This window comes from Mus musculus, chromosome 6 (genome assembly GCF_000001635.26).
Source record: "Mus musculus strain C57BL/6J chromosome 6, GRCm38.p6 C57BL/6J".
NCBI lineage: Eukaryota > Metazoa > Chordata > Mammalia > Rodentia > Muridae > Mus > Mus musculus.
The window spans coordinates 93,807,695-93,832,672 of record NC_000072.6 but is presented as its reverse complement, the minus strand read 5'-3'; the positions used below and the strand labels follow the sequence as shown (position 1 = coordinate 93,832,672).

The following is a 24,978-nucleotide window of genomic DNA, read 5'->3' as shown; positions in this document are numbered from 1 at the left end:
AAGTGAAGTGTATATCATAGCTTCTTTCTATATTTAAGCAACTAACCAGCTGGATTATTTTCCCAACCCATGTCTACTCAGCAACAAGCATAGGCCAGATGATACTGCAGGATTTTAGAATTACACAGTAACAAGACAGACAATGGGCCCTCTTCTCACAGAGCTTGTATGCTCACATAGGAAAGTGTTTTCTGCTGCACAGGACTTAGAGGGAAAACGCTTCAGGCATAGCAGTGTGCGGAGCATACTTTTTATGCACAGCAGAGCTGTTCCAAGATTCCCAGAGGATGTTTGAAATAGCACCAAGCCCATATCAATATGTTTGCCACTGTATCTACATACTCACAATAAAATTTAATGTATAAATAGACACAGTGAGAGATTAAGAGCAACAACAACCTCTATGATATCAGGTATGTGAATATCGTCTCTCCGACGTATCTTAGTGTTCTTTCTGCACCTTCTCATGTTGGTGCCTCTTCATCTTAACTGTGAACATTTTGCCCAAGCAGTGAGTAAGTTTGCAGTTTGAGGTGTGAAAGCAAAACTGGTATAAATGCCTTTCCTTCTTGTCAGTTTCGCGGGCAGAAGATTTATGCTCACCGAGAACTTTGTGATTTCAGCCCACAACTTGAGAGGTTTCAGTCTATAAGTTTCTCGATTCCCTGTGGTGAGACATAACATTATGGGCACAGGGCTGTATCACGGAAGCTGTTTACCTCATGGTCTGGAAAACCAGAAAACCTCATCATATGAAGCAGAATAAAGCTGTAATGGAGACGGCCAGGCTTAGACAGGCCCCGGATGCTTTGCCCCTAGGCACCTCCAACCTCCGTCCATGGTTTTGCACTTAGGAAGTTATGCTTTGAATATATTGGTGGATTAAACCATTAGGCCAGAGCTCCCAGTATCTCAGTGCCTATGGAAATGCCTCCTTAACACATAGAGATAAGCTTCACTAATCTCCTACACTCTCCACCCTTCCCCCCGCCCCCGTGTGTGTTATGGTATGTTATGCATGTTCAAATGTGTGCTGGGATAACATGCATGTGCACCTGAGAGAGAGAGAGAGAGAGAGAGAGAGAGAGAGTGTGTGTGTGTGTGGTGCCCAGAGGTTGGCATCCAGCACCTTTCTCGATTGTTCTGTCCCTTACATGTTGTGTTAGTCTCTCACTTGACCCTGGAGCTGCTAATGTGGCTAGTCTAGCTAGCTAGGTAGCTTGACCCAGGAATTCCTTGTCTTCCATTCTCTGGGCTTGCATGCGGATCACTATGACTGCCCAGCATTTATGGACGGGTGCTGAAGAATGTGTACAGTGTCAGAAAAGGGGGAATGGAGGTGGCAGAGAGTCTGAAGGACAGGTATAGTGGAGGAATAGGAAGGGCAGGGTGGGAAAGCTCTGAAGGAGGAATAGGAGGAGTTGGATGGGTGAGAGGCTATGACTTGGAATAAAGGGCCAAGGAACTTTCCCTGGAAGGTGACATTTAAGTTAAACTTCGAGGAGGTTTGGCAACAGCCTTAAGGCTGTTTGTGGAACACTGGCCATTTGAAGGACAGTGAGGGGAATCAGCCTGTAGAAGCACAGATGTGCAAGCCTGATGTGCAAGCCTTTGATCTCCAGAAACCAGGTAAAGGTAGGAAGAGAGAAGCGACTCCACAGAAGCTGTCCTTTGACATCCAGATCTGTGCACATATACCTGTGCATGCACATAAAGTTTGAAACACGAGCCATCTGATAGAAGAATGTGGGTATGAGGCCTTTGAGGGAGGATACTCCCTGGAGTGCCGCAGGAGGCCACTGAGAAGAGACACCCTGTTTACGCTTAGGCATAAACGTCAGAGTCAGTAAAGTTTGGGTTTCAATGCTAGCATAGCCGCTATTGAAAGATAGCAAGTATGCAATACATTCTTTTCCAGCCCTGTGCTGGTGATGGTGATGAAGTTTCAAGAAGAAAGGATGCCAAGTTACACCTGAGTCAGGTTTTATGGTGGTAACATTGATAGCAGACCTCAGCCACTGGTTGAGCACCTGCCGTCATCATCGGTGCTGGTTTTGATTATTTTGCTGATCCAGTTCCTCTGCGGCCTATAAAAGTGTCAGGCGTGTGTCCTCACTCACTTTCCCTGCTTGCGAGTCCTGGGTAGGAGCTGTAGGATGCAACAGTTGAGAAAGGCTTCTTCCCATAACCTTTGGTGTGATGATCAGTGTTGGTCAGTGTTGCTCACGGGGAAGCTTGCATTATTGCAGGGCACTGCTTCTGGCTGAGCATTCCAGCGTGGCGGGTGGGGACCTTGGGTAGTCAGCTGGGATGGCAAAGGTGCCTTTCCCCACTGGATTTCCTGCTGGCACCTCCATTTTCTTCATAAATTTAGAGAGATAAAAGAACAAAAACTTGTAGTACAGATGTCACCAAGCCCTCGGAGACATTGTTGCTTTTTCCAGTGTTTCATCTTCTTCTTTGTATCAGTCATGGGGTCGGAAGCTGCAGCTTTGCTTACAAGGCTCGCTTCCTGCTTTACCTTTATAGAACAAGAAAGGAATCTTATCCTTTACAACATTTTCTGAAGTGACTGACTTGGGAATTACTGCTGCCTTCAATTTCTCATCTGTCTTTTCAGAAATAACTTGAATTTCGTGTTGAATTAGAAAAAGACTTTCAGAACGCCCAAGCTCCCTTTACCGAGTTCTCCCCACTGTTTTAGTGTTCTGGTTTGTTAGGTCACACCCATGGACCTCCGGGTAATGGCTGGTGGGTTTAGTAAAGACTTTGACACTCTTCCATTCTGGGCAAAATGATGGGTTTCCCTGTAGATGAGACAGTAGCTGCTAGGTAAATGGGTTAAGAATTCAGGGTCTGAGGAGAGGGCTGGTAAGGGCTCCCCTGGGTCATTTATCATCTCCCCCAGGTGCCCCTGCTGACAGGGAACTAATGGCAGTCAGCTTTTGCTGCTAAAAGAAGGAAGTAAGGTTGCCTCGCCCCCCACCCCCACCCCCACCCCCACCCCCCTTTGCCCTTGACCAGCAGATGCTGTTGACAGGAATGAAGAATTAGATGAAACCCGGGAGTGAGACCAATCAGCTTCCTGTGTTCGGACATTCAGTTCACATATGGGGGCAAACAATGTATCTTCCTTTTTTCCCCCCTTTTGAAAATAAGTTTACTTTTATTTCACAACAAATCCTTCATTTTTAAGGATTAGTGTACAAATTTGTGATCATTGATTTGATCAATGATTGGATCTTATCTAACTAACTAACATTGTCCTGTTTCCATAGATGACAATGGCAAAATATACATTTGGTGGTTAATGAGACTCCTGTAGGTTTCAATAATGTTATCATTTTAGAAGTCAACATGGTCACCTGATGTTCAGATTGGAGACAGGCTTGCATTGAAAACATCCAGTTTCTGTTAAAATCTTTAAAACAGTTTATTATTCTTGTGTAATTATTTAAAGTCACTTGTAATGGTAAACATTTCTCCTTGGCACGGTTATTTTTGAAAGCTGGACACTAATCCTTTCTTATTCTCTTTGATGTTTTATGTAATATTCTTTTGTGTACTCTGTGTGTATGTGCACGCGCACATGAGTGCATGCAAGCACACGTGTATAAATATCAAGGTCAAAAGACAACCTCCAGTATCATTCCATAGATGCTGTCCTTATACCACAAAGTCTACACACATGGGCAGTCTACTTCTCTTAATGTAGGCTTCATTTATAGCCAGTCCCCTTTATTCTTCCAGCGTATTATCATTCTGGCTGCACAGCATGCCCTGTTATTGACTTTGACATAGCAATGTGTACTTTATGGGAGCTAAAATAAAAAAATCCCACATTCTTGACTATTTGGCTGGATGGCTGAGAAGGCTTCAAAAATTATCATGACTATGTGAAACAGAAACCCTTGTAGTTGTTAAATCAGCAGGAGACTTGTTCTTATATCTATCTGGAGTTGTTCTTAGAATTGCTCAAAGTACTAAACATTAATTGTTGTCTGTCTTTGAATCCACTTCTATGTTATTTATTAAAGAAATAAGTATTCCATTCACTCAGTGAAAAGGAGTCGGCCACAGGAGGAATATCCTGGTTGATGTGCTATTGGGAGGGTTGAGGTTTTTCCAATGTAGACATTATGTTCAAACAAATAGGCACCTTCTAGTGAATCAATACCAGCGCTAGTGCTGAATGGTGAGCGATTAACTAAAGTGGTGCTGTTTACACAATATGCTGACCGTATGATTTGTTATCTAAAGATAACCCAAGGAGGTGTAGGTAACGTCATGTACATCGTGTGAAAGGCTTTAAAAATGTTGATTAAAGGTGGAGACCTGTGTTAAGGCATTAAAAATGTACCCTGCCTTGGAGAGTGAAATTGGGCATTATGTGAAGAAAGCCTGTGCTCTGTGTTAGTATAGCAAACGATCAATAGCTGGGTCATTATTTCTTGTTTATGTGTGGTGCTGCAGATAAAACCCAGATCTCCCTGCAAGAGAATGACGCTGGTTGTCACTGAGCTACAATTGTAGTCTGCCTCCTCCTGTCCCAGCAAAATCACTAGCTTTGGTTCCTTCGTCCTTTATTGTGTTTTGCTTGAACTACAGAGTTTGTGGAAGAGATAACAATAATGGCAGCTGATATGTCACAAGTGCATATTCTAACCCAACTAAGCATTTTTCATGAAGCATGTGGTGTTTTATTATTATCATAATTATTTCCATTTTAGAGATAAAGAAACCATGGTGTTGAACTTGATCATCATTGCTCAGTTTGTAAAACCCTGAGCTCTGAGATTTGAATTTACAAAGCCTGAATTTAGATTTTGTAGTTTCTCTACACAAATTCTGAAAGAACTCAAGATCTCTGCAGTGTTTAGGAAAATTATATAAAGTAGACCTAGACTTCAGAACTCTAACGTTCTCTGAAAACTGAGAGCAGGAACTAGGTTTTACTTGCATCTTAATCGTGAAGGGTAACACACACATACGTACATTTTTATCTGTTTTGAATTAGGAGCCCACTGTGTGGCTAAGCCTGACCTAAAATTCCTTATATAGCCCAAGCTGCCTTCAAACTTGGATTCCTCCTGCCTTAGCTCCATTCGTGCTAGAGTTATAACCATGCATCACCTTGCCCAGCTAACATTTATTTATATTTTAACAGTCTGATTGGTACAGTTTGGATACCATAAAATTCACTCATTTGGAGTGTACAATTCATTGGTTTGTATTATATTCACATAACTACTGCAACTAGTAAATTGCAGAATATTTCCATTGTCCCCAAAGAAACCATATGCTCATTAGCAGTCATTCCTGAACTTTTTTTTTCTTTTAAACTAAGAAAACAAGCTGCCTAATATTAGAACCATTTGATATTCTTAATTAGTCATTGCTTTTCATTCAAATAATCACTTCTTCATACATTTTTAAAAATTGTCCAGTTGAAAACATTGGGAATGAATCTGAATCTGTTCCATTCTATACAAACAATTGTGTAGTGACTTCAGAGACAGTTAAAGTATCACCTGTCATGCTGGATACAGTCACCTTCAGTCCCCCTTTATCACAGACAGCCTTTCCCATGCAGATTGTCATTCCTCACTTCCTGGATTGTACTCAGATGGTCCCCAGAAGTTGATTTGATAAGGGCGTCCTCTCACGGTGCAGATCCTCATTCTTCATTTCCTGAGTGTTTTTGCTGCTCTTTAGAATGAAGCAGCAACATCAGGAGACCTTTGCTCTCCTGTGTTTAATGACGGCAGGCTGTCTGCGCTCATGTGTGCTAGCATTCTGTCCCACATGCAAAGGCGAAGAGCAACAGCTAATGCCCATGCTCCTGTGTACTAGAATTTGCTACTGAATGGAGGCTGGGATCTTTACCTGGTTTCTCTTGTTAGAAGGTAATGTGATAGGATGCCATACAACTTGGATTGGGATCCTGAAAATCCTGAGAATACTTTATCAGCTTTCTTCTCAGCTAAGTTACCTCAAGCCACCTCATTTCTGGGCCCCTCACCCCACTCTGGGTTTCTGTGACAGTAACTTTTCTTCAGATCTAATTCTGCTATTCACTAGCTATATCATTTTGACAAATGACACAGCGCCTCTTTCTACCTGTCATCTCACCTGTGACGATCCCTACCTACCTTCTAGGATTCCCGTGGGGATGAAATGGGATAACACATATAAACTATGAACATTGGTATAAATATGAATTCCCCCCGACCTCCAGGTAAGATTTCTTTTTCGGGCTTTTGTGCCTCTTTAAATGCTGTCGAACATCCTCTCCTCGAGCTCTTATTCTTCACTCTCTCTCCTTTTCCTTTACTTTTAGTTTTTTTCTCTCCCTGGATATTTTATTTCTAATGAAACAAGGGGTAGTTTATATATTCAATGAAATCTAAATTCCACAAGTGAGGGAAAAAACAACTAGAATATTTGTCTGTGTTTGGCTTATTTTTAATATGATTATCTTTTATTGCTCCCATTTTCCTGTAAGCAACACAACATTTTCTTTTCCTATATGGCTGATAATTTTTCCTAGTATACATATTCTCTGGTTTTCTTACCCATTTTTATGATGTTGGACATCTAGGTTGCTTCCATAATTTAGCTATTAAGAATAGGTGTATAATAAACAGATATTCAAGTGTCTCTGCCATATGATGATTTTGAGTCTTTTGGGTCACTACCAGGAGTGATATAGCTAACACATATGGAATTATAAAATGTCTTAATTGGCCACAAGTATGTAACCTTCTGTGTGAATTGATTTGTATATCTACAGTATATTCCCCCAAAATAAGATGTTCTGTGGTACAAATAAGGACAGAAGACATAGAAAGGAGTGGTCAGAAGTCAGCCAGCTACACAATTAATTTGGTCACAGAACTGACCAAGACTTCTTCCTCTTCTACACCCTTTTTCCTTTTAAGACTTTGTCGTTTGCTTTCTATGTGCCTTTTGGTGTCATCCCGTGGTTCCGTTATCTGTCTACAGAATCCCTACTGAAGCACAACATGTGCACACATGTGATCACTGAGGGCAGGCTGCCTCCAAAATGACAGATATGGACAGTTTGAGGATTTTCCCTCGAGCTTCTTGGATTTGGCACAGCTTTCTTTTTTTTAACTCAAGTCAGTTATAGAGAAAAGAGCTAGGGATCACAGAGCCAAACTAGACACTTCCTATCTTAGATGGCCAGGTTCCTGAGTCCTCTGCATAGGGGACCGTTGCCAGGAGTGTGGATGGGATCTCCCAGTGCTGTTTCTGAGACTCCATTAGGTAGTGTTCACACACAGGGATGAATTATAACTGCAAGAAGAAAATGTCTCTCTGTAGCTGCTGTCAAGCATCTATTCTGTTTAAGACACAGTTGACTATTCTGTTTTAAGGTCTGGGATGGAAAGATGAGGGTACTATTGTACACCTCTGTACTGTGGTGGGGAGGCTTAGAAAGAGGCCCCAGGGAGTGAAAAACCAATTCCCTTTGACCATGTGGCTGTCTTTGAGAAAAGAGGGACTTGTATCAGCACTTAGGGCACATTAGAGAGAACGCCTCCAGAGTTTGGTCCTGCCCTTGCTGGGACCTGGTCTGTCTTCTTCATGTCTGTTTGTGGTATACTGTTCTATATGATGACTTTTTAAGATATCATTACTGTTAGCGATGAGGCCGTCAGTTCAGGCAGGACATGGACCTAGTCAGATTGTAAACAGTTTGGACACAAGACAGGACTTTCTCAGCTCTGTTCTGTATTTTGTACATGCCTATTGCTCAGAGGCACTAACAACAGTGTTCTATCTCTGGGCCCTAACCCCTACAGCGACTGTGGTGATGCTTGGAAGTAGAGCCTCTAGGGAGAGATTAGGAAGGCTTACAACAGTATCAGTTACCCATGATGGAATTAATGTCATTTAAAAAGGAAGAGCTCATGCTTTCCTCCTCCACCTCCTCCCTCCATGTGAGGACACGATGCAGTAAGAGAGTGGCTACCTCCAGTCCTGAAGAGCCTGCACTATGTGAAGTACAGGCTTGTCGGTCTCTGGTATTGTGTTAGAGCTGCTCCACTTATGAAAAAAGCCTTATAATTATGTTGAGGAGATGGTCTCCACCTGATGCTTACAGATATCTACAGTGGTTATCTCATTTTGTAATAAAAGAATTCAAGCCTTGGGCTTCAGATTAGATAAACAACCTTTGTTTTTATTGGGTTTAATTTTGGTTGGTAGTTATGACAAAATGAAATCGATTCTTCCCTTAATGAAATGCTGAACATTTCCTTTTGTTCAAAAACTAATAAGCAGTAGCATTCACTGGTGTTAATTGAGGTGGGAAAGACCCAGCCACTATGGGTAGCATGGTCTTTAGATTGGAATCCTGGACTATATATAAGGAGAAAGTAGACCGAGCACACACACTCTCTCTGCTTCCTGATTGTGAGTGCAGTGTGACCAGCCATCCAGCTCCTACTGCTATCTCTCTCTGCTTCCTGATTGTGAAGGCAGTGTGACCAGCCATCCAGCTCCCACTGCTATCTCTCTCTGCTTCCTGATTGTGAGTGCAGTGTAACCAGCCATCCAGCTCCCACTGCTATCTCTCTCTGCTTCCTGATTGTGAGTGCAATGTAACCTGCCATCCAGCTCCCACTGCTATCTCTCTCTGCTTCCTGATTGTGAAGGCAGTGTGACCAGCCATCCAGCTCCCACTGCTATCTCTCTCTGTTTCCTGATTGTGAAGGCAGTGTGACCAGCCATCCAGCTCCCACTGCTATCTCTCTCTGCTTCCTGATTGTGAAGGCAGTGTGACCAGCCATCCAGCTCCCACTGCTTTTGAGTTCCTGATCATCATAGTCTATATCTCCAACTGTGAACCAAAATGAGCCCTTCCTAAAGTTCCTTTTGTTAGGGTATTTTATCATAGCAACAGGAAAACAAACTAAGACTGTATACCATGAGCTTAAATAAATGCCTAAGTCTAGAATATCCATCTACTACTGTCGGGAAGCAGAGTGTTCATGTATCCTCTCCTCCTAGCCACCTTGGCATGCACCTGTGTGCTGTGTAGTCAACTCAGACCACCCATACTACCTCTCTGTGATAGTTTGTCTTCCTTGTAGTGATTTTGCCTTTTATAGACCATCATGTAAATGGTAATATACTACAGGTAGCCTTGTAGGCCTGGGTTTGGGGATTTTTTTTCTCCACTTAGCACAATATATTTGAGATTCATCCACACTGTCGTGTGTAATACTTTTTTTGTTGAGTGTTGTTCCATTGCAGTGATGCGCCATAGTTTGACCAGTTGAAGACCATTTGGGTCATTTCCAGCTTGAGGTGATTACAAATGAGGCTTTATGTGTGTTTATGTGATTACAAATGAGGCTTTATGAGTGTTTGTGTGTGTGTGTGTGTGTGTGTGTGTGTGTGTGTGTGTGTGTGTGTGTGTTTGTAAACTTGTATTTCACTTCTCTGGAAGAAACACAAGAGTTGGGTTATTAGAATGTATGGCTCATTTATGCGTAACTTTTTAATAAATTGTCATGTTGAAGCTTTTGAAATACTTTGGTTTGAAGAACTAACATTACTAGTGCTGCTAGTTTTCAGAGCTGTAAAACAAAGTAGTATGAGATGTTAGTATGGAGTAAGCTAGAGAGATGGTGGCAGTGCGCACTTCTGTGCTCCGTCTACATTAGCTGAAGAACGACTAGCATAAGGCTGGCCTCATCATCCAATATCTAGGATGTCTAAGAAATGCAAGCAGCTGTATTACAAGATAAAATGCTGTCTGTGTGTAGCATGTTCAACTGTCCTAAACCATGAAATGAAAGTAATCTCCTTGAAGTCATGCTAGGCTTTGATAAACAAGACTCAAATTAATGTAGCAGCAAATGATAACATTACACATTGGCTGTTGGATCTGAGTAAGATGCTCGTGGCCCCGTTAGCAGGCTGGACCTGAGACTCACTGTACAGCTGCTGGGAAAGAACTCCATTGAGAAGGCGTGTCTGGAAACCTGCCTGTGTTGGTAACCTGAGTCAGTACGAGAGGAGACAGCTTAGCAGCAGGGTTTCAGCTCTAGGGTCTCTCCAGCCACCTCAGGGGTCGTACGGGGATCTCTAGAAGGGCTTTCTATCCAGTGTCCTCTCCTTAGCTGCACTGAGCAGAGTGTGATGGCAAAGAAGGTCACTTTCTGATTTCCTCAGCGAGGGTCACTGAAGCCAGGTACACTAAAAGTTTATGGACCATAAAATGTGCATAAGAAGCAAATAGCCACTCAGACTTTGCTAGGAGAACTCTAGGGCCATTGCTAATTCTCACCGAGACATTCAGTAGCACAGTGTCAGATTAACTGATGATCTGGTGGGAGAAAGGGTTGGGGAACCCGCTGTTCAGGTACTGCTGACTTATCAGTCCTTTTAAGACAATTAAGGAGGACTTCAATGATTGAACACTTTAAGGTTTGAAAATAAAATCAGGTGGGAAAATAGTACCACTTTCTCTAAAACTTTATTTGCACTATATTCTTCTCCACAACTGAAGGTGTGTGGTATTGACCTTGGTGTTAGCTTCCTGTCACCTGGGAAACCTTGAAATGCATTGTTAGTGTAGCAGGCTGGGGCCTATAGTTTGTTTGCATGATTTTGTGGGAAATAAATTGAGATTAAAGATCCTTGGGTTGAGTGTCAAAGACTTAGGTCTTAAATATTTAAGTAATTGTTTTATAAGATGCAGAAATAAATACACACCCTCATCAACACAGTTCAGATTATGAGAGGTAGCTACTGAAAGGAACAGCTGTTTCCTCTCTCACTGTTGCTGCAGCCACCCTCTGGAAAGTGCCCAGTGTTGAGTTTAGTATTCCTCGAACCGTTGAGCTGTTAGAATATAAGCTTACAAAGCATGGGCTTTCATCCTCTGCTCTTGGGGGAAATGCAGCAATAGTGACTTATTATTCCGTGACTTGTTTGTGTCACTTGAGTGCACATTGCTAGCGTTCCTTGTGGCAAGTGCCTGCCGTCTAACCATTCCTGCCATTTGCAGTTACAGAGCTAGACCTGCTCCTGAGGGCACATCTGCTGTGCTCAGACCCGTTGTTCCCCTGTGTAGGCTCCTTGTTTTCCCTCCTTATTTTATTTTATTTTGTTCAACTCGTTGCAATACAGGCTATCACAAATTATCTTAAAATATCTAGATTTTTCCCCCCAAGGAACATAGTCAATAAGGACAAAAACACAGACTTTGACTAGATCATTTTTGAAAGCATTTACGGGCTTTTAAATGTCAGATTTTCAAATAGTGGTTCAAGATGTCTTGCTGTTTAAGATTAGTATGTTTCCTGCTATTTTGAGAGCTAGAAGTCTTTAGGGGACTGTATCAATACACAGTGTAAAACCAGTAACTCATATTCCCTTTGGGGAGAGGTATCCTGGCTAGTCTGCTGGCTATTGGCAGCTGTTCTTCACATTTAAAAGAAAATAATATTGAAATCAGTCCCACAGGCTCAGTAGTGCCAACCACACCCCCTGGGTGTATCTCTCTATGTTTGCACGCAGGTGTGTATAGTTGTGTGTGCATGTGGAAGCCAGAAGTGGACTTTGGGCATCTTTTCTATTCTTTCCCCATCTTATTTTTTTGAGATGTAGTCTCTCTTTGAACATGGAGCTCACGGGTTGGTTAAACTGGCTGGCCAGCAAGCTCTGATCCACTACCCATTTTTATATTAGAATTACAGACTAGAATTTCTTCTGCTCCTGGCTTTTATGTGGATGCTAGGGGTCTGAACCCAGATCCTCATGTGTCCATGGCAAACACCACATCCCCTGAGCCATTTCCTGGACCCAGGAACCACTTTCCAATAGCCACTTAAGTGCTAGGGCCTACATGTTAGGCAGCACCAAAATGAAGCATTATTGCTATAACAGAAGGTTCTGTTGGACGAGCCTAATTTAGAATGGGGGATGATATGAACTGTTGTCATTCAAATATTTTCTATAGCTGTGGATGGGTTACTTTCCCTGCCTGAATCTCAGGCTCTTCACCAGCAAAGGGAATATAATATTAATCCAACTTTTTTGGGTTTTTTTTTTTTGTGCAAATTAAATATACTGTTGATTAAATGTGTAATGCCTTTCTATATGTAAACATCTAGGAGCTAGAAGCTGTTGTTTTCCCCAGTGTTTGATAGTCTCCTTTTCTCAAAGAAGAGAAACGCTGTGTTTATGCGCTTAAAGCTAATAACTGGAAGATATTGCTGGCCTGGTTTCCAGCTCGGCAAACAGAAGGTAGCATTTTAGGCTGCAGAAAACCCGAGTTTGTTAGCCTGGTATATTTTTATGTGTCTTCCTAACATGATAGAATTTGTTTTACTTCTCTTCTTTCAGGAAGTAACCCTTCTGGCTTTGTTAGAAGCACGGTTTGTAATAATTGTACCCACCCCAGATGGCTCCCGAAATCCCTTTGAAATGCCATCTGTCAGGCGTGTGTCCAGCCAGCAGCCTGTCATTCTGTTACAAGAAAAGAAGAGGCGGAGCCCCTCCCTATGGCCTTTTCCCCAGCATCCTCTCTGAATGGATCCTGGGAAGTTGGCCCAGGTCCAGAGTGGGTTGCTCAGAGCATCCCTGGGAGTCACCCTCTTGGTAGCCTATAGTGAGGACAGGTTTCGCCTGGGTAATAAGCCCTGTGAGTCCAGTGGGTGGAGAGGCACCCGCCTTCCTACCTCCTCCCTGCAGCTCAGAAGCAGTTTGAAGCAGATTTGTTTTCTTGGGAAGACAGTGTCTCTAGCAGTTTCATTTTTCCTGTAAAATGTAATTTTTGAAGTTCCGTATTACTTCCAATCCTTTCAGGAAATTAAGACCCAGGGGTGACTGGTTGTCTTTAAAGTAAATCTGGCAAATTGGATGAAAAAAAGAATTGGCAAATATGAACCAGATTGGGCTGAGGGAGAGGAGACTCTAGTCTAGGAAGACCCGAGAGGCTCAAGGACGTTTCTTAGGTTTTATTTTCTCCTCATCTTTTTTATTATTTATTTATTTATTTATTTTGCATGGACTTTGTGGATGCAGGCTGAGTGTGAGTTTACCCCAAGAACAAACTTGAAGCAGATCCTTTTGCAGCATGTCCTGAGAGACTCTATCCCTGTCCCACGGTGGGGCAGGGTGGCGTTGGCTAGTAGCGCCTTACAAGTTGCTGACTAGACAACTTTTTTCTCTTGGTTTCGGGACCTCACCCTTCTTTGCTTCTTTCCCCCAGACTCCTGCTCAACTGTATTGTAGTCTTCCTCCCATCCCTAGAATGGAAAGTAGAAGGGTTTCCTGTCCAGCCAGTGCTTCTTAGCTTCTTCTCCTACAGATTCTCCTTGGATTGTCTTTCTTAGAGGATTCCATCAGATGTCCCTGGCTTGCTAACTGAGCCCTCCAGATGTCTCAGTCTCCATTTGACCTTCAGATGTTCCTCCTCTGCACCAAAGGGTCAATCTCAAATTTAACACAACTAAGGTGAACTTTTCGACCCCCCCCCCCAAGAGGGAGCTCTTGGGACAATTTATTCCATGATTTCAGTTTTTATAAACAGCATTGCTCATTTGTCCAGGTTAAAAATGTTCTTAAGTCTTCATTATTCTCTCCTACATAGCAAGGACATCTGATCCACCAGCAAGTTACTTTATGTTTGTCTTTTAAATGCAGGCAGAGTAATTCTAACCTTCCTGGTAGGAGAGAGGATTTTAAAGAGAGACACTTGTATTATCAGACTATTGAAACAATGCCCTCCACCCAACCCCACCCCCACCAAAACAAAACAAAACAAAACCACTAAAGAGCCCCTGGAAACCTCATGGTGAGGGAAGGAACAATTGACATCCTAGTGCCAGCCAAACTTACCTCCCCCAAGGGTTCCGCAGTCCTGACCACTTACTTTGTAAGACAGACTGGACAGTGATGGGCAGAGTCACAGCCTCACTGGGTCTGCATAGTTGTGCATAGCTCTTACACTCTGTGTAAACCGAAACCTCAGAGCAGCACCCTGAAGGTGGCCAGTGTGGCTCCACTGAATCGTGTTCTTTCTCGGCTCTGCTTGGCTCCTTGTCTCTTTGATACATGGAGGATGGTTGGTTAAATGGGCTTGTTGGAGCTTCCAAACTCAGGGTTTGACCCTGAGAATTTTAGTAACAGTATAACAGGATCAGTTGGATGTCCTCATTTCCGTATTTCATGTTCATGTCTATTGCTGTTTTGCCTGCGTGTGTGTCTGTGAAGCCTGTACAGGAGGTACACGCACAGACCAGATGAGGGCATCAATCCCCTTGAGTTGGAGTTAGGGCCAGTTGTGAGTGGCCACCCTGCAGGTGCTGAGAATCAATTCTGGATCCTCAGGAAGAGCAGGCATTACTCTTATCCATTGAGCCATCTCTGCAGCCCTGCGTTATATACTGTGAATAGTCTGTGCTATGGACCATGCTATGGCGACTTAAGGTTTGTGTGTTTTGTAGTAGATACTGACTGCTGCTTACCACTGGCACCTTAACCTTCCTGATCTCTGGTTCTCTCAGTCTTGGGCACTGTGACTGCCCATGATTCACCATCTTGTTTTCCTTGCACCCACCCTCTCTCCCTCCCTCTCTCTCTCCCTCCCTCCCTCCCTCCCTCCCTCCCCCTCTAGTCAAAGATCTTTTAGAAGTAAATGTTGACCCAAGGCCCTGCCACGCTCTAACCATCCAGTAGCTTCCATCTTCCTTCAGAGTATAAAATGTGAAACATTTCTTCTGGCCCCATCATGAATGAAGCCTCTTGCTTTTATTTTCAACTGATTCCCATCTTTTTATTATAGCCCAGTGGCCATTCCCCTGCATGCCAAGCCATGCCCACACCAAAACCTCCAGGAGGCTTGTCCCCCTGCCTTTGACACTTTCTTGACACCTTGCATGAGCCAGGCTTTTCCTGGTTCCTAACCCCAACTTGCCTCTGCACTCCCAGCCTGCCCCCTTCCTCCACATTCCCTCTTGTAGGCTGCATGGCACTACGATGCTTTCCAGGACATTCTTTTTACCTAAAAATAATACTCTGCGTTTGTTTGCATATGTGCATATGTTCTGTCTCACAGTAAAATGGCCAGTTTTCGTTATGGCAAAAACCTTGCCTTATTTACCAATGCTTTCTCTGCTTCCATCCTCACTTGGCGTGCACTGGGACCTCAGAAAAATACTAAGTAATTGATAGAAACAATGTCATCTATATACACACATACATGCATACGTATTTGTATAATTGCAAGATGTTAGAGTAGAATCCGAAGCTTAAGAATGTCAAAACTCATTTAATTCAGGCAACATAAAAACAATACCAGGTAACAGTGACTGGCTTCAAGTGTTATCTCAGTAGACGTGTTCAGCAAACCTATGCTGTAAGAACTATTGTTAATCCCGTCTTGCCACAAGGACATTGAAAAGTAATAGAAACTAAGGACATGCCTGAGACCATGAGTAGAGAGCCAGATTGAGGATTTTGTCCTTCTCATCCAAGCCTCTGATCTCCAGTGGTATAAGCTCTACTATTCTGTGAAAAAAATAAAATGAAGCTATCTTGTAAGACATTTGGATTTAAGGCATTTTAAAATTGTAGAACACTAAGAAATGGAGCAAAGCCTGAGCAAAGTACGAAGCAATTCTTGAGGGTTTTGACCTGAGGAAATTATAGCTACACAGTATATGCATGTCGACACCCATCTTATACACAGGTACCAGATGCCACACAGCACACAGGGTATTAGAACCACTGCCCACATATAGTTGCTTATGTAATTGCTTTACAATGACAAGGAGCGTGTTCTGGGAAAAAGGCAAAGCCCTGCTTATTATACTGGTGAACTTTAAATCACCGCCATCGATGATGCTGTGTGAACTCGGCTCTTGAGTCTCATCCCCTAGCTGTAGCTTGTAAAGTTGACACAGGATCAGAAGTCATATTGTATGGCTCTGTTTTCTTCCTCGTAACATTCATCACAGATTCCCAGTACATACTGTGTGATTGCATCTTTATTCTCCCTTTTGGAGTATCTGTGAACCACGTTCCCCTTGTGGCTTCCTTTCTTTGGTTGACACTGTGTTGAAATGTGATAGATAGCTCTACAGTTCAGAGCCTGGAGAGAATGTCTTAAATTCTCTCAGTGGCACATGTCATTTCCTAAGAGAAATGGATACATTGATTAGCTGTTGAAAGTGTGAACAGATCAATTCAGGGGGAATTTTCCTTTCATACACGGTGTCCTTTCTCTGTCCTCGGAGCTCATGAGTGTCCACATTTTACGGAGCATAATAATTACCTGGAGAGAAGCAGCATTTTAATCCCTAGTTGATGTCCAAGCACAGATGGGGCAGTCGTGTCTCTGCAGTGCTGAGCCTGTACAATGGTGTCATTTTCTTCAAAGCCTTGTTGCACTGGAATTTGCCAGATGTATTGAGAACAAGGATTTCAAGGCCTGTGATAACAATACAACCCCTTAGGCTCTGAGCTCAAGGTAGATAATTTTGTGGCATTTACTAGAGTCTTAAAAGCAGATAACTGTGAGCATTGCCTGTGTGGCATTGAATTTAATTTTTTTATTTGCTTCTGCATTAAAAACAAAACAAGACAAATGCTAAAGCTGTCTGTGGATTACCTGTGTTCCCTTTCCCCTGCAGGAGGGAAGGGCAATGGAATTGGGATGCTTTTCTATTAAGAAGCTGCTTTTCCTGGGTTTGAGTTCTAGGCAGGCCAGCTTACAGAGCAGGTTTGCTTAATTACTTAGGTTGGAACTCCCTGTTCTAATGGACTAATGGCATCTTGGGCCTTTGTCTTTTCTGCTGCAGGCACAACCCGGTCTCCCAGAGAAGGAGAAGTGCCTGGTGTGGATTACAGCTTTCTGACTGTGAAGGAGTTCTTGGACCTCGAGCAGAGCGGGACCCTGTTGGAAGTCGGCACCTATGAAGGTGAGCTCTCCAGCTGCCCTGGGGCATTCCTAGTGCCTGCAGTGGTCCAGGCAGAGCGTTTAGACTCTGGGAGAGTTTAAAGAGGGAAGAAGAGATTAATTTACCTAAATATGGTTCGTGCCAATAAGACATAGGAAAGCGTGAAGACTCTCTTTGCAAATACTTTTTCTCTTTTCCCATTTAAGCTTAAGGACATACATTCTGTGGTTTGATGTGGACACACGTACTATTTCACTGAATCATAGGTTGTCACTGTTGGACTTCTAGGAATTGTTTTTATCTTGAGGAAATGGAATTCCATTTTTACCAGGAGATGGCTTTGCCTGGAAGTGTGTTTACACAGATCATAAAGAAATATCACAGAGTTTCCTATGGCAGAATGCTGCCTGGCTGGCTGGAATTCAGTGTGACGGGCAATGTGACAGCTGACTGGAACTCCTGGTTTGGTTTGGTGTGTTTGGTTTTGGTGTTGTGTATATTTTTAAGTTGACTTTCGCATTAGCATGCATGCATTTACACACCTGTGTGTGTTCATAGCTTTTTGTTTTACAAAGAGGACCATGTGTGCTGCATGCTTTTGATGCCTTGTTCTTCTATTTCTTGTTCTGTCTTAATAGCTTCTTGCCATTCAGTAATAGAGAACATCTTGTTATCCTTTCTCAAATCACTGTGTGATTCTTCATATGATTGTGCCATCGTTTATTTACTTTTCTTCCTCTGGGTAAAATTTTGGGTTGTTTTAATTTTTTTGAAGATTTATTTTTACCATTTAAAAGTATTTGTAATTTTTGCTCTCTCAGAGTATGAACATTAGCTGCAGTGATAGTGTAAGTTTCTGTAAGTGAAATTCCTATGTCAAAACCTAGGAGGGGAAAAATTACATTTCCTTACTTGTTTGGGGATTGTATTATAAATTATCTAACTAGTTCTTTATGTGTGAGTTTTTTCATACCTAAATTTTATAATTTTTTTCCACATCTTGTAGTTATGTTTACAGGGTACAGTTTCATATTTCATACATATGTAAGGATCAGATCAGGACATATACTTGGAACTCCAAGACTGTAGGGCTACTGAAACCAGAGGTCATGAGTTCAACACTCGGCTGGACCACAAGTGATATTCATCATTTCAAATACTGATCTTTTGTGTTAGGTATATTTAGAATCCTTCCTACTGGCTGTTTTGAACTGTGTAATTAATTAGTGACAGCCACAGTCATTCTATCATGCTACGGTAAATTGGAAGTTCTTCCACTTAGCTAACAGCATCTATGCTACTGCTAACTGTCCTCTCTGTTTCACATACTCCTCCCAGCCTCTGGTTGCTGCTGTTCTCCTCTGCCCTCTCCTCTTCTGTTACACAGCTAGCGAGTCTCACACATGCAAGTAAGAACAAGAGGTATCTGTCTTTCTGTGCCTGACTTACTCGTCTAGCCTCACGTCATTCATGCTCATTCATGTTGATGCCAGTGATTGAAGAGAAAGACTTCATATAGTCCTGGTAGGTCTTTGCTTTTGTTTTTGAGACAAGTCTCATGTAGGCCTGGCTAGCATGATGCTCAGTATGTAGTTGAGGATGACCTTGAACTTGAATTCCTTCTGCCTCCAGCTCTCCAGTGCTGAGGTTACTGGCATACCGGGAAAACATGTTATCAACATCCCCAGCCCCAGTTTTTAATGACTTTTCATTGGGGAATATTAGTACGTTGTCTATAGAAATTGTTTTCTTTAGGGTTGATGCCTTGTTCTGACCTTTGTGAAAAATGATAAACATGGGAGTAAGGATGTGTTTTACATACCAATTTCTCTTTGGACATCATATACATATATACTCAGGAGAGGCATTGCCGGATTATATGGTTTTGTTTCTAGACTTCTAAGGAATTTCTGGGTTGTTTTCCTGCTGGACATACAACTTCTATCTTGGTTATAGCCACTCTGCCTGGACTGAGACAATACCTTGCTATGCTGTTGATTTAGTTCTGATGATGACTGATCCACGGGGATATTTTTATGTCCTGGTTGACCATGTAAATATCTTTAAAGTGTTACATTTTCTGGAAACAATATTGTAGCTTGATCATTCTTTGGAGTACTGTTATTTGAGACTGAGTAGTATAATATGATACAATTAACTAGATTAAATTTCTAATTTATTCATAATCTCTCTTAAAATTTATGTGTATTGGGTAATCACAAAGAAATTTAAAACATTAAGATTAAAAAGCAAAGGTAAATAAAAAGGTGATTATTGACCTGCCTCCGCCCCATCCTGCCTGAGGACTGTGTGCCCATTGCCTAGCCCCCTTTTCAGGTAGGGGCTCAAGGCTGGTGCTGCCAAATCTACTCATGCTCGTGACTCACTCTCCAGTTACTCCTCTCCAGGGAGGTACCTTACACTCTCATGACCAACTCTACCTGTTCCCCAAAGCTTCCGTAGTACTGCCTGTCCCATTCCTAGCTACTGTTCTCCTAGTAGGGACCCAAGACTCCACTAAAACTCCACTTATCCCCCTTCCCTGCCTGAAGATCATATCTTGTGTTGTGTTGGTCCTCGGGCCCCACCCTTACAGGCTTACACTGTCAATTCCGCACTATCTCTTGATGCCTAACAGGTAGTCCTGTGCAGTGTAGTCCTGAGGATTGTAGGAATCCTCCCCCCCACCCACCTTCCTGTCTTGTCTCCTCCTCCTCCTCCTCCTCCTCCTCCTCCTCTTCTTCTTCTTCTTCTTCTTCTTCTTCTTCTCTCTCTCTCTCAATCTCTCTCTCTCCTTCCCTCCCTCCCTCCCTCTCTCTCTTTCCTTCTTTCTCTCTTTCTTTCTTTCTTTCTTTCTTTCTTTCTTTCTTTCTTTCTTTCTTTTATTTATTTAATATATTCAAGTAGCTGTCTTCAGACACAACACAATCTGTTACAGATGGTTGTGAGCCACTATGTGGTTGCTGGGATTTGAACTCAGGACCTCTAAGAAGAGCAGTCAGTGCTCTTAACTGCTGAGCCATCTCTCCAGCCCTGTTTGTTTGTTTCTTTTATTGAAACACAGATGTTTTCATACAGTATGTGCTAATCATGGTTTCCCTTTCCTCAACTTCTCCAAGATTCCCCTCTAAATACTGAGTCCTGTGTGTCCCATTCCTACTTACTCTTCTCTTGTAGGGACTCAAGACTCCACTACAACTCCACTTAACCCCCTTCCCTGCCTGAAGATCATGTGTCTTGTGTTGCCCCTCAGGCCCTACTATCTCCTGTACTCAAATACTTCCCCTAAGTCTAAGCTGAACTGGGATTATTCTAATGCTCCATTTGATCATCAACACTGAATTGCCCCAAGACTATCCTGATACTGATCAATGTTCTGCTGATCTACAGCCCTACAGGTTGCAATAGGGGTAAACAGAGATTTAAAGCAACAATTCAACAAAGAAAAGACAAGATATATATATATATATATATATATGAATGAAGAGACCTTACCAAAGACCTAACTCTAGAGACCTAGGTCTCATCACCAAAACACAAACAATATGAATAACCAACACAATAGGTCACCACCAAAAATTAATAGTCCTGTAACAATATTTCCAAGAGAAATAACTTAGATAATGTATAAGACAAAGATTTCAAAATGATAACAAAATAGTTTAAAAACTGAAAGAAGATCTAAATAAATACTGAAATGGGGATAGAGAAAACACAATGGAATGAATAATGAATGCAATTCATAATGTGTAAATAGAATTTTAAAAAAGATGAAAACTCAGAAGACATACTGAAGTAAAGCTCAAAGGGAAACAAGAAATTCGGAGATAAGACTCCCCAATAGATTTGATCAAGGTAAAGTAAGAATTCAGGTCTTAAGACACTCCAGAAGAATTGGATCACTTAGTCAAAGAATGTGTGAAAGAATAGTAACAACAAAGATAATGAACACAATATACAAGGAACTCTAGGACAATATAAAAAGTGAACGTACTCAGGAATAACATGTATAAAGGAAAAGAGACTCAGGTCAAAGACCCATTGTCAACGAAATCAAAGAAGAAAACTTTCCTAATCTAAGGAAGGAGATGCCTGTCAAAATAAGAGGCATACAGAGCAACAAATAGACACAAACAGAAAGAAACTTCTCCACATAACAGTCCAAATAGTCAATGTACACAACAAAGAAAGGGTGTGGAGGAGGAGGAGGAGGAGGAGGAGGAGGAGGAGGAGATTTCAATATTTCAGTAGAGACTGAAAACCTGAAGCACTTGGATAAGTTATGAAACACCAGAGATACCAGTTTAGGTGACTATACCCAGCAAATTACCAATTATACCAAAGGAAAAAGAAAAATTTTTTCCATGATTAATACAGATTTATAGAATTTATGACTGCTAAGCCAGCTGTACAATGGAAATGGGAAGAGATTTAAACATGCCCAAGAATCAAGCTTAACTTTATTTGAATAGAACACTAATTAATAGATATCTAATAAGATACCATAAAGTAACAGGAATTAATATATATTGTTCAATAATAGCTCTTAATGGTCTCAATTCCCCAGTAAAGACACACAGACTAACAAATTTGATTATAAAATAGGATCCTTTTTTTTTTTTTTTTTTTTTTTTGCTGCCTACAGGAAATACTCCCCACAATTAATGATAGACACCACCTTAAGGTGAAATGATGGGGAAAGATATTAAATATAAACAAGAGGAGTGGTTATTCTAATATCTGAGGAAGTTGACTTCAAATTAAAACTATTCAGAAGGGATAAAGAAGAATACTTCATACTCATTAAAGCATTAATCCACTAACAGTATTACAGTCTAACCATTTATGCACCAAATATAGGAGCATTCAATTTCATAAGAGAATCACTATTAGATCTAAAACTACAGATTGTGTCAAACATGGTGATGGTGGGCGGTTTCAGTACCCCACTTACCAATAGGCCATCATTAAATAAGGGTGGGGTTAAAAGCCTATATTGAGAAACTCTGGAGTTAAAGAACATAATAAATCAGTATCAACACTTGACCCAAGTCTTAACAAATATAGAACGATTGAAACCACACTCTGCATTCTGTCTGATCATAAGGGAATAAAGCCAGATTTCACCAGCAATAGAAACTATAGAAAGTACACCGACTCCTGGAAACTGAACAGTACACTACTGTATGACAATTAGGTCAGAGGAGTGATCAAGAAGGAGAAGAAGGAAAATGGGAACACAGCACACCAAAATTTGTGGGATAGAGTGAAAACAGCCCTAAGAGAAAAGCTCAAACTACTAACTATGTTGCCTTGAAGACCTTGGGGAAAACATAACAACAAAACCCTAAAGCAGTAGGCAGGGGTGTGCTCGTGTGTTTTTTGTCTGCTTGACTAAGCTAGGGTCATTTGGGAAGAGGGAACCTCAACTAAGAAAATGCCTCTCATCAGATTAGCTTGTAGGCAAGTCTATGGGGGCATTTTCCTTATTAATGATCCACATGGGTGGGCCGAGTCTTTGGGTGGTGCCATCCCTGGGCAGGTGGTCCTTCATTGTATAAGAAAGCCAACACAGCAAGCCTTAGAGAGCAATCCAGTAAGGGGTGTCCCTCAGTGGTTTCTGCCTCAGTTCCTGCCCCCAGATTGTGGGCCTTGAGCACTTGCCCCAACTTTCCTTCGTGATAGACAGTAAGCTATAAGATGAAAAAAGTACTTTTCTCTTCATGTTGATTTTGATCATGTTTTTATCACAGCAATAAAAAAATCAAACTAAGACAAAAAGAATGAAAGTCAGGGCTGAAATTAAGGAGATGGAGAGGGGGGAAAACAACACAAAAAATAAAACAAAGAGCTGGCTCTTTAAGAAGATAGCAAGGTTGGCAGTTTGCTAGCCTATTAGCCATTAGGGAGAAAGATTATTCAAATTAATAAAATTAGTGATGTAATCACTTCAGATACTGAAGAAGTTTAGAGAATCATAAAACAGACTTTAGAAATTTATATCCCCGCTCCCCAGACTGAAAAGTTAAAAGAAATGGATGAGAATAATGTATGGCCTACCAAAGGTATATCAAGATTTGATAAAAAATGAAAATGTGATATATTTACTCAATGAAATATTAGCTTTTAAGAAAAGTGAAATTGGGAAATCCATGGGTAAATAGACAGAGCTGGAAATAATCATTCTGAATGCAGTAATCCAGAAAGAAACATCATATATTTTCTATCATCTGTGTATGTTACTTTTGAATCTTCAGATATGTTTGCTTTGTTTGGAATATCCATAGATATCAGGAAATTAATAAAGGGCAATGATAAGAGCTTTCAAGGGAAGAAAACTAGAACAAACTCAGTGATATAAAGGGCTAAAGAGTAATAATGGGTCAGGAAGAGTTAACATGAGGTTGGGTATAATAGAACAGGGTAGAGGAAGGAGCCAGAGAGAGATAAATAATTTTTTTGTTCCATGAAAATTCATATGGAGACCTACCACTATAGAAGCTTCCTAAAATATATACACGCACATATATGAAAAGAATGGAATTACCCTGGAGCAAGGTAACAGTGCCCCTACTAGACCATAGACTAACAAATAAAAAGTTCAATGCTTAAAATGGGTTGCCTGTTTTGAAGGTTTTGGCCAGTTAGGTTACATAGATGACCAAACATTGCAAGTTATAGCCAGTGATATTGGGTACTCTCTAGAACTTGATGATAAAACTGTATTGGTGGACAGACATATATCCTTGAGTCAAAGAATGTGGGAAAAAAAAAACTTTCCTAGAGGAGGAAATGAATCATCAGTCTTACCCATACTCTGATAGCCAGAGTGACAACTGGCTTAGAAAAACATGCCAGGGCAATAGTGACATGAACATTATGGGAGTAACCAACCACATTCTAATTGGATTTAAGTCCCACCTCACAAGATGAAACCCATACAGATAGATCATAGGGAGAACCTACTACTAGTCTTTTGCTAAACAGACTTACCATTATGCTCACAGATTAATATATTTCTCAACCCTCATTAGAGAAACTCCTGTTTGTAGTAGATGGTTGTTAATACAGACATCCACAAGTGGTCTAGGTGCACAGAATAAGAGACTGCGGAATGCTCACTCCTAAAATAGAAAGCTCGGGAATCCTTGTAGGAGAGCAAGCTGAAGGATTGTAAATACCGGTAATAGCGGATGTCTACGCAGAAACAGCGTTTCCTGGATACAGCAGGGCACTTGCACATACAAACTCACAGTGATTGTTCCAGCATACATATACGACCTGCACAAGCTCAAGTCAGATAAAATCTCAGACAGGAGAAGGGAGTAGAGCAGAGCTTCCCTTGCTAAAGAGCAACTGCTGGAGAATAAACAGAGTGTTTTAAGAGTGATACCCCTGGTAGACGGACAGGCCCAGTGGAAGGCCTCCATCTAAGGATAGTTTTGCAGTACAAACGAGACTCAGTGGATTTTTAAAATTGAGGTGTGTTGAGTGTGTAGGGAGATGGAGGATGAGTAAGGGAGGAGCTGGTGTATGGGGTAAATGAGATCAAAACACATAGAATTCTCAAAGAACTCATCACTTTCTAGAAAGGTGCATTGCTGTATTCAGGGCGGTGTGGATTTTATGTAGTGATATCAGTGTTATGGATAGAGACTAAAAGTCAAGCGAAGATCATAACCCTCGCGAGGGAAGCTTTGTTTTGATATTCTTTGGAAGGAAAAGGGCCATTCTCTTGCTACCTATTGTTCATTTCTAAATATTGAATATGCCTTTGATAGTTTAGGAGTTATTTGATTTGAGGGGTTATGTTTTGTTTAAAACATTCATCTATTTAGCTCAGGCAAGCATGAAACCCATCCTCCCATCTCAGACTCTTAAGTCCTGGATTACAGGTGTATGCCACAGTGCCAGTATTTAAGTCTCAATCATTTTCTAGTTGTGAACATAGAAATGCTGTTGTGATAGGAGTTGGGGGGCATGGGGGTGGTATTAATTATTTTTGTCTTAGGCTCCTGGAAGGGAATATGTT

The 24,978-nt window shown here is 41.5% G+C and overlaps 1 protein-coding gene across 50 annotated transcripts in view, besides 1 other annotated feature; it reads left to right on the top strand.

Annotated features, from left to right (window-relative positions):
- Positions 1-24,978, top strand: part of Magi1 (membrane associated guanylate kinase, WW and PDZ domain containing 1) — a 608,477-nt gene that overhangs the window by 451,257 nt on the left and 132,242 nt on the right. For all 50 annotated transcript variants that reach the window (XR_377424.3, NR_104594.1, XM_030255185.1 and 47 more), the window contains one exon: positions 16,848-16,967. Coding sequence is in view for 30 of the 50 variants with exons in the window: in XM_030255185.1 (XP_030111045.1) it covers positions 16,848-16,967 (120 nt within the window). In the remaining 20 variants the exon portion in view is untranslated. The remainder of the gene's footprint in view (positions 1-16,847; positions 16,968-24,978) is intronic.
- Positions 9,290-14,317: an enhancer, noted in NCBI's record as "VISTA enhancer mm1316". NCBI's record gives its function as "enhancer in: hindbrain (rhombencephalon)[4/9] | midbrain (mesencephalon)[4/9] | forebrain[4/9]" and the evidence as "EXISTENCE:transgenic organism evidence [ECO:0001131][PMID:17130149]".